The sequence below is a fragment of the Procambarus clarkii genome, chromosome 93, assembly GCF_040958095.1.
Source record: "Procambarus clarkii isolate CNS0578487 chromosome 93, FALCON_Pclarkii_2.0, whole genome shotgun sequence".
NCBI classification, from domain to species: domain Eukaryota; kingdom Metazoa; phylum Arthropoda; class Malacostraca; order Decapoda; family Cambaridae; genus Procambarus; species Procambarus clarkii.
Genome location: NC_091242.1, coordinates 1,497,040 through 1,507,570, shown reverse-complemented (window position 1 = coordinate 1,507,570; position 10,531 = coordinate 1,497,040). Strand labels below are relative to the sequence as shown.

The following is a 10,531-nucleotide window of genomic DNA, read 5'->3' as shown; positions in this document are numbered from 1 at the left end:
CAAGATTAAGAAGATATCAAGGTGGTTTTTACTTGCTTTTACTAAATGAATGGTTGGTGGTACACTACTGAAGTGTGTGAATTAAGGCAAATTTCAGAATGGGAGGAACAGAGGAAGACTGGCATAAAAGGGGTTTGGCGAGCGAGTGGTTGAGAAAGTTGAGGAAAAGTGTGTGTGGGACAACACTAGATATGGTAAAGGGGCAAGGCCGGGTGGAAGTGCTTTGTAAGAAGGGTATAAATGATTTGTATGTACAGTATTGTACAGTGTAATGCATTTTATGAGGGAGCACACTTAACGTAAAGTGGTGGTATGATGCTGCCGAGATGACTGTTGGTATGGTATTATGCTATATTCATGGTACTACAGTATACTGTTTATTGTATTGTAAATCGTGTCATGAATTGATGCATGATATCTTAATGATTTATTATTATTATCTATGATTTTTTATATAATTTGTTACCTGTGATTTCCATTAACTATATTTCAAGTATTTTTCTTCTTTGGGCTGATGCCTCTCCCAGTGAAAGTAGGAAATAGGATAGTGATTATATGCAAGTAGGAATGAGTTATCTTGGGTCACACTCGGATGTGGGATGAGTATACCGCCTTGATAACTAATAACAATAAATTTTTCAGCACGATCACCAGTGTTTGCTGCAATGTTTGCGCACGAAATGGAAGAAAGAAAACACAATCGAGTAGAAATTCAAGATGTCGATCATGAAGTTTTACGGGAAATGCTACGCTTCATTTACACAGGGAAAGCGACCAACTTAGAAAAAATGGCCGACGACCTTTTAGCAGCGGCAGACAAAGTGAGTTGTGCAGCAGTTAATAAAGAAAGTATTAGTTGCATATGTAGTGTGAAAGTAATTGGAGAAATGTCTGAGTGTGTTAATGATAACAGTTCCCAGAAAATACAGTAAGAAGTCAGTTTAGCAGAGGCTGAGGCTGAAGTGGATGCAGTAATCACACGGCTAAACAATGCAATACTGTATATGTGGTTCTATAAACGTAAATATCCAGTGTTGGCATTGGAGATGGAACTTGAACGAGTCATTGATGTTCATGACTTGCTCAAATATCATATGAAGTCTTTAGATAAAATATATACAAGGCATCGGAGCATTTGTCCTTCATTGTCATGTATAGTATACCCCTTTTTATTTGTCTGGACACATCATAAGCAGTACAATTTTGAAGTTCATCAGTATTAGATATTTGTTTTATCACCTTAACCACCCATCCGAGTAAAGATTGTCTCCACTCGTGACTTTTGTATATCGGCTCTATAATTCGTGTATAGTACTCTCAAAGCATATTTAGCCATTTCTGCCTGACACATTCGGATTGATTGAATCCATGATCAACTAAATATCTAAAGTATTTGTAGCTAAATTATTGTTGAAAAAGTAATTTATGATTTAAACATTGAATATCGTTGATTAATTGTGCAGTGCTTACCTTAATACTTTCATGTTTAACTGTCTTTGTTAGTGTGTCATTAGGTTGCAATAGCATGGCTGAAAATCGGAAACCCAACCCACTAATTTTAAAATAAAGGAAATAACAGAGTTTTGTTCCATCTTGGACCATTATCAGGTCATGACACAACTTGATAATGGTCCAGGACTGACTGAAACATTAATTTTGTGTGTTTATTTACTCATTATTGCATGTAGCTTTTCCACACCACATGTTAGATGGAACACTAGAAAAATCATTATTTGAATTATGAATTGCATTGAAAATTTTGTGCAAAAGATACAATATCAAAGAAGAAAAGCACCAGACACTGTAACCGAGTCTAAGATTGTTGTATTCATGCTAGCACATAGACGCGTGATAGGTGGAATAATGTATACTAGATTGTGATTATAATAGTCAAAAGTTAGGAAAATCAATTGGAATTCTAGATTGAGACGAACAGAAATACTGTAGGTGAATAGCTAGCTGTAGAGAGAACTGTTGGTAAAATATTCAGTGTGATGAAATTAGATCTACTCGTGTGAGGGAGTTTATATACAATAATACATTCGAGATAGGCTGTGGCTTTCACCAGGAAATATGCAAACCACATTATGCAGTGCATGGTTCACATACAGCAGAACAAGACATTTTGTTTACCTTCCATCTGCGACACATCCCCAATTTTCAAAATTGAGAGATGAGCTCGGTATAGAAAGTTTTTTAAGAAATTCGAGATCAGGGTGTTAGTGGGTTCTGTTTTATTAAATGTGTGGTTATTTTATAAACAGTAAAGCAAAATTTGGGTGAAAGGTCAGTTTGAAGTAAATGGTGGGTTGTTTGAAGATTTGTGGTGTACCAAGTTAGTAGTGATGATGAGATTTTGTATTTAAATCTTTTTTTCTGTCGAGATGAATACTTGCTCTTAATAGATTTAATTCAGTAGGTAGTCTTGATTAACATATTACAGAATTGAAGGACACTTTACATTGTGTTTTGTTGCTTCCAGTATGCACTGGAGCGGCTGAAAGTGATGTGTGAAGAAGCATTATGTACGAACCTGAGCACTGAAAATGCTGCAGATGTTCTAATACTTGCTGACCTCCATTCTGCAGATCAACTTAAAGCTCAAGCCATAGAATTTATAAATACGTAAGTGTGTCTAATACTGTACCTGCTTGATGTTTCATATTGTCTGACAGCCTCTTTTCTCTGTTGTATAGACTCTTTACCCTCTCCACTTTTATCTCGTAACTATGTTTACAATTTATTTTAGAGTGCAATCAACAATTGTAATTGTTGCATTTCATATTTATACTGTGTCTTTTGACATATTATAGGCATAGAAAAATGATACTTTGTGTACTATAAGAGGTGTGAGAATTCATTTGCAGTTCCTTTTTGTATTATTGCATACTAAATATGTATAGATTGAATAATGCATTTCTGCTTTGATTTTACAGACATGCAACAGATGTTATGGAGACCCAAGGATGGAAATCTATGATACAGTCGCATCCACATCTTATTGCTGAAGCATTTAGGGCATTGGCTACTCAACAAATTCCACCCATTGGGCCCCCTCGCAAAAGGATAAAAGCCAGTCCCTGAGTCTGGATGGCAACACTTCCAGATTCCCATTTGTAGGCTTGGCCGTTACCCCCGGCACCCCTGGCCTCCCCACCTGGCCACACACTCACACTTGGTCTGACTTAATTGGCTCTTTTTGATCTTCGGTGTAGCATACACCAGAAGAAAAAATTGCGTCATGGATCAGTGTTGCGAAGCTCCTTGCACTAATTGGAGTGAGTGGTGTTAAAAGCCAAGCTGTGTTCCAGGCCATGAGAAGACAGTGTGTGGTGGGGCCTGGTAGGGGGAACCAGGCCTCTCATCCCACCAGTCAACAGAGTACAATCAGGGGACAAAAGTCCCTGCCCACTCAGGTTGGTAGGGCTGCAGTCCCTCTACTGCGCCCAGTTGCTCCTGCCCCACAAAAAGTCCACCAAATGATCTCATTGGGGCCTGTGCTGCACACAAATTCCTTTTAAAAGCCACAAACTGCAGTGTGCAGGCACCTAACTCGGAAGTGCATGTGTGTCTTTGTGTAGATATCTGTGATTTAGCAAGTGATGGCCCAAAACATTGAACTCTTGCTTGAGTCTTGGACCTTCCACTCATTACTTTGCTAATTATTGTTGTTATTATGTGTGGCACTCTCTCGTCTTTCAAGCTAGCAAGCCAGGCTAATAGATGGAAAATGTAATACAGGCATTTCAGGGAGTTGAGGAAAGAAAACAATTGGAAAAAACAGAAACAGGAGCCTTGTTTTTTTAGTGACACCAAAGTAGCACCTTGGAGGGTTTAGTGATGTTTGCATTCTTCCCTCTGGGTCAATGTACTGTTGGCTAGTTGAAGCATCCTACTCCTGTGTTGGATAATTCAAATTTGTTATGTTTTACAGGAGGAACATTATGGATATCTTGGAAGCATCTTTTCTATGAAAAATCATCTGCAATGTACAACTTTACATTAGATTGAGCTTTTGTAGCTAGATGCAGTAGACAAGGTGTACTCTTGATTCTGAGAATTTATTAAAAGAAAGACAAATATGTAGTGTACAGTTACTTTAAAGTGTGCTGTCTTGATTCCACCGATTTCAGCTTAGGCTGATTTATATTTACAATATACAGTATGTATCAATAGCATCATTAAGCTTCACAGGGTATTCTCAGTCAATAACATGGAGCCTATTCAAGAATGTTTAGATGTTTATTAAAATGATTAGTGTGCAAAAGTATAAGGAAGTACTTGATTGTGTTGGAACATTTTGAATGAAGTGAGAAATAAAAGTGGATGGTGTAAATGAAAGTGTTTTGAAATTAAGATCATTTGTAGCAAGATTTTTTAATGTTTTGTTGTCAAGAATTTTGTGAGCTCCTGTATTTACCTGTGAAGAGCAGGCAGTGAACAATTTGTGCCATGGTGTAGCTTACGAGAACAACCCACCCAGACCAGCTAGAACATAAGTCTGTCATTTCATGTGTGTTCCGATTTATTAGAAATGCCCATATAAATGCTAGCTAGGCCACAAAATACCAATCTCAAATCTCCCAAAGAGTTTCACAAGCTGAATTGATAGCTTTGATCTGCATTAAGAATCCCAGTTGATTCATCTGCCGCCGTGCCATGTTATCCACCCAGCATCATTGTACTCATACGTTATGATTTGTTTACTGTAAACTTGTGCCAGATGTACCTCAGTTGCCATGAGTTCTAATGTTAGATTACTACTCATGGCTTGCTCATTCTGAAGCTCTCCTCTCTGACTAGTTGTTTTATGCTGAAATTTAGTGGTCAGCTTCATTGATATTTTGTTCCTGCAGCATTCTGCAGTATAGTTATTGGGCATCCCTAGTGATAAACTGAATTATGTTGACCACCAAATTATCAGCCATAATTACAACCCAATCATTCCTGTTGTAGCAAATCAAACTCATAAGCAAACTACAAGTTTGGTAACAATAGTCATGCAACAGTTCAAATATATGTTAATTTATGTAATTTCTAGTACAAAGTGAATGTCTTCTCATCTTCCATTTCCTTTTGCTTACTTCAGTAATCTGTGAATTCAGAAATATTTGGACAAGTTGGCTTTGTGCCACACAAATTTGCAATTTTCTTTAAAATATAAAAAATACTTTGATCATGTAATGTCCAGAATTGCCTGATGGTATTTAATGGGAATCTCAAGTCAGTTCTTGCAAGTAATGTTGTGTATCTGTTCTCAAATTTAGTTACCTAACTGATTAGATAGCAAAAAAGATAAAATACATTTGATAGAACATTATAAAGGGCTTCCACCCAAAGGATACCTTATTGACGTACTAGTGGTAGAATTGGATGTGCTCTGGCTAATGAGATAAATTTGACGTTAATATTGATTTCCTTAAACACTTTGAACAATATTATTTTTAATTTATCTGGGAAATAGTTTTATTTTTATTTTTTTTTTATAATATTTTTGTACATGGGTAAATGTCACTAACTGTAGGAGCTTGGTCAGAATAATGTCCCCATGGCCTTCCTCCTACCACCATAACTGACAGTGGGAAACTGCTCTGGCGAGGTTGTGTATTGGCCATACACGCATAACTCCTGGACACTTAATGGAGCGCCATCCTGCTCATTATTATCCAAACTCATTGCCCCTCTTACAGTCGTGCATATCCTTGTCGAGTGTCCTAACTTCCTGGACGAACGTGTCTTGCTTCCCGACCATCCCTCGCGGTCACTTGTCCCTTGATAGAATTCTTGGAGAATCAGATACGTTTGATGTCATTCGCCTTATGCATTTCTGTTCTCGTACTGGCATCCTTAGTGATATTTAGAGCCCTATGATTGTCCCACACATTTGATGGTGCTACATAGCCTTCCCGGCTTGGTGCCTCCTTTTGATAATTACATTGCATTACATTAAATGCTTTCCATTTAGTTAATCTGAACATCTCATTATAATTGTTCCGAATCACATTGACCATGTTGAATGTATTCCCTGGAGACGGCTCATTTTATTTCTTTAAATACTGTATACACAACTGCGTAGAACTGGCTGCTTCATAGATTCCTTGAAAATATTTCACAATTACTGTAATCTTTGTTGAGATATATTTCATACCCCAAATTGGGGGAGGCTAAACATTAAATTTATTGTATCCAAATGGTGGCACGAGTGGTGGAGGCATGGTGGCTGGTCTGGGCTGGCTCTTAGTGTGTCGGCGCCCGGGTATGACATAAGTGTCTGCCGCCACACTGGTCCTGCAGGTCATGTGATGGTAGGCTCTGTGAGTCTCTACCTCTGTACTCTTACACTGAAGAACTCCCAATGAACCAATAAAGTTGGTTAAATGAACTGTTATTTATTTCCATAAATGTGTAAACTAAGAAATACCCTTGGACTATGAAATTGCCCATTAAAATACTGTGAATATTCTTCAATAGGCTGATAAATATATATATAAAAAATAACAAACATTCATACATACATACATAAATATGTGAAACAAATATATGCGGACCAAAGAGCTGAAGCTCAATCCCACAGGCACAACTTGGTGAGCACATACATGTACACAAACATGAAAGTTATGCTCACCGGCTAATTTTTGCTTTTGGGACATTGTTATTTTAATGGATATGATCAGCAGTGAATTACCACACACCTTTCAGTTGGGTTTAGACCCTAATCCCCCTTAATTATGGATCATATTTAGTTATCTAGTAATAAATAGTAAAAGTATATTGAACCCACCCCATGAAAAAGCTAATTATATTTTTTGCAGGGGAGTTAATTGTCAGATGGCGGTTTTTAAATATCCGACATGTTCTTGGTATATATATATTGCATAACTGTAAAATAAATGTTAAATGCAAGCTTCTCGTTGCTGCTATGCATGTTACTATTAATATGGGTGTAAAACATAACTTTTAATATGGGTGTGATTATATACTACCACTGATTGGTTACAAGAATGGCTGATACAACTGTGGGGAAAAGCTCCTGCCCATGAGAGTAAACATAATGTGGTGTGGAGTTTTTTTGTATTGGTGTCAGCAGGTGTGGGTGGTTTGTGTCCCCTCCTCAGCTGTCAGGGGGAGGGAGCCCTTACAGCCGAGTGGCCAGTGTGCGAGATTCGTAGTCCTAAGGTTCCGGGTTTAATCCCGGCGGAGGCGGAAACAAATGGGCAAAGTTTCTTTCACCCTGATGCTCCCTGTTCACCTAGCAGTAAATAGGTACCTGGTAGTTAGACAGCTACTACAGGCTGCTTCTTGGGGTTGTGTAACAAAAAGGAGGCCTGGTAGAGGACCGGGCCGCGGGAACGCTAAGCCCCGAAATCATCTCAAGTTAACCCCTCTCCTGACTGCTATGACAGTGTACAAGCAAAACCCCCACCTCTCAAAACCCCCAAAGAGCTCTTTGGGTCATGGGAACCCCTTACCCTCCCTGCCTTAACCCCCACCCTCTCCAGAATTGTTTTCATGTCCTCGCCACTGTGACTTAAACTGATGTGCTTCATTCTCCTTCCTGTCCGCTGTCTACACTAAAAGTAGCCCTCTTGGTCCCTCGCTGATCTTTCCTGCTATTGCCCGTGTGTTGGCCGATCCTATTTCTCTCTTTGTCTACCAATGTGGGTTCCATCTCTACTCTTGCCCTCAGTCTCTACTCTTCTTTCCCCAAGATGAATGCTGGCTTTCATCTTCGGTCAAGATCGATGCTGGATTGATCATTTCTCTCAACACCTTTGTTTCTTTCTTCCAGCCAGAAACTTGAGCCAGGTGCTGCCACTTCCTTTCCTGAGGAAAAGAGTGCCTTAGTCACTGATTTTTCCATCACACTCGCCCTCATTTCAGTGACACCGCTATAACAAAATGGCTCCATTTACTCCCAAGACCTATCTACCGCTACCATCTTCCTCAACAGAATCTGTGTGCATGGCCAAACTCCCTCCCTTGCTCATCCTGGACTATTCTTCATTGCTTGATTTATCTACATTGCTTAACTGTATTTTAACAACAATCTGATCTTGGATACCATTTATTTTTTTTGTACACCCTTCTTTACTTCGAGACTTTCTCTGTTTACAGTATTTTTGTTAATTATTCAGTAATTAAGTCAGCAGCTTTTATGCAATTTGTTTAGCTGAATGTGAGATTAAGAGAACTTATGTCACACAATTGATTTGATAATGGTCCAGGACAGACCGAAACGTCGTCGTCTCTATTTTCTAGTGTGTGGTTTTGTCAACATTTTTCAGCCATGTTAATGTGACTCCTCATCTGCAACTTACGTCTCCACTGTTGATAACGCCAATGTTCCCCATAATTGGAAGAGGGCTTGCAAGATTGCTGGTACTGTAAATTCATTTGTCATATACTGTATGTTTATCCTTCATTTTTGGGGGTTCTGACATTGCTGACTTCTCAGACCCCAATGTTTGTTCTGAATGAGCTTGGTTCACACTTTAAGGTCATTAGCACTACTGGTTCTTACTTCCCTATTGACAAATTTGCTTTAAATTTTGCCCTATAAACTTTCACACTAGCGCTCAGTACTCCAATAATGATTACTGTATAAACTTCAATGTACAGTATTCTTTGCTTTCCCTTTGCCACTTCACAGCTGCATGTTCAGTTGATGTGGTTCATTATGAGATGTTCCTCCACCTCTTTCATACTATATACCAGCTGCTTTTCTCCCAAACCACTGTCATGGTTTTCTTATAACTTTGCTTTGGTATAATTGTTGAGTTAGTTCCTTTTACTTTTGTCTGATGTACCAATACTGTTGGTTCATGACAGGTTCAACTTGCAACTACCGTAATGACAATTTGGACGAAAAGTAAGTGAAAATGCTAAGTGAGTAACAAGAGGTCAGACCACCCTCTCACAAGGAAAATAGTCAGTACATTTGCCCTAGGAGAAGGTTTAGGTGCCCTGGTATTTTTGGGATTTTGTTTTTACAATGGTTTGCATCCTTTTTGGCTTTTTAATCACCTCTTCTGTTCTGCATTCCAAACATGCTGTTTTATAATCCTTTATACTAAAGTAACTTTCATAATGGGCTGTCTGAGTACTTTACTGTATAACTATTTGTAATACCTTCCTACTAATTGTAATGGTTTGACTAATATGGCATGCTGGTCATGCACTTTTGCAAAGTCCTAACTCAGAACTTACAATGGAGTTGGTTTTCCTATTATATCATGCTCAAAGCTCTATTACTGTATGACTATTGCATTTCTTAACTTCTCCAATCCCGGTGGCTGGTGGATGAGCGGACAGAACACTGGACGCGTAATCCTGTAGTCCTGGGTTCGATCCGAGGCGCTGGCGAGAAACGATGGGCAGTTTCTTTCACCCTGATGCGCCTGTTACCTAGCAGTAAATAGGTACCTGGGGTTAGCCAGCTGTCATGGGCTGCTTCCTGGGGTGTGTGTGGTGTGGAAAAAAAATATATGGTTAGTAACAGTTGATTGACAGTTGAGAGGCGGGCCGAAAGAGCAGAGCTCAACCCCTGCAAGCACAACTAGATGAATAGACACAGGTAGACCAAGGGATCCAAAGCACGAAATTGGAACCTGTCGATATTATGCATGGGATATATTACATATGGGCTATCAAGAACTAGTGGAACATAAATATAATCATTCAGTTAAGTACAGAAATATCCTAAATACAGGCACATGTTGCTTTGGTAGTTGCACATTTTCCCACCCAAAACTGTACAAATTTCTTGAATAAGAAAGATTGCATTGTATTTCATATCACTATAGGAACTATAGGTAAATAAAACCAAAAGAATTCATTAAGAATACAACAACTATATATACCAGGAGAACTTTTTTTTTAATAAGGAATATAAAAAGAATGGTGAGAAATGTAAAAAATTAACTCAAGTAAAATGCTAGACAGTACAGAGGTACAGTGCATCCCTCTCCACACAAGAACCACAGATGTTAACACTACAAATATGATAAAATCATATGTATTTGCACAGATAACTGGGCTCCTAATTGACGCAAGTACAGAACAGGTATTTGTGGCCTTAATGGAAGCTCATACCGAAGACTACTATGACAGTGAAATACGGATACAAAAATACAATCTTCACAAATTTGACAACACAGGTTACAGGGTGGAGTCAGCCTGTATATCAAGGACACCATCTGTAAGTAGGTGCCAAACACCACAAATAATATGGCTGAGGTGCTGATCAAAAGGAAATACAAAATGTGCTTAATCCTTCAATATAAGTCACCAGATGCTAATCCTCATTGGTGTCAAGACCACATAATGGAAATAAAATATTATTGCTTAGTAGTACCTAGTACCTCAAACCTAGTTCCAAAAATTATTTAACTTGGTGACTTCAACTTACATCACCTAAAATGGAAAAATGAGGAAAATACAGTTATGTATTAGATGAACTTATAGCTAGTTTTTAATCTACACAGTGTAATCTTTCATATAGAACAGGGTAGCAGCACATTGCTGTGTATAC

General features: G+C 38.5%; 1 protein-coding gene across 1 annotated transcript; it reads left to right on the top strand.

The window, feature by feature from the left end:
* The first annotated feature begins 619 nt into the window (after positions 1–619).
* On the top strand, positions 620–6,382 carry LOC138359759 (speckle-type POZ protein B-like). The gene is made up of 3 exons (XM_069319422.1): positions 620–821; positions 2,483–2,625; positions 2,937–6,382. Exons 1-3 carry the CDS (start codon positions 666–668, stop codon positions 3,082–3,084), a joined length of 447 nt encoding a protein of 148 aa, XP_069175523.1. The 5' UTR covers positions 620–665; the 3' UTR covers positions 3,085–6,382.
* The last annotated feature ends 4,149 nt before the right edge of the window (positions 6,383–10,531 follow it).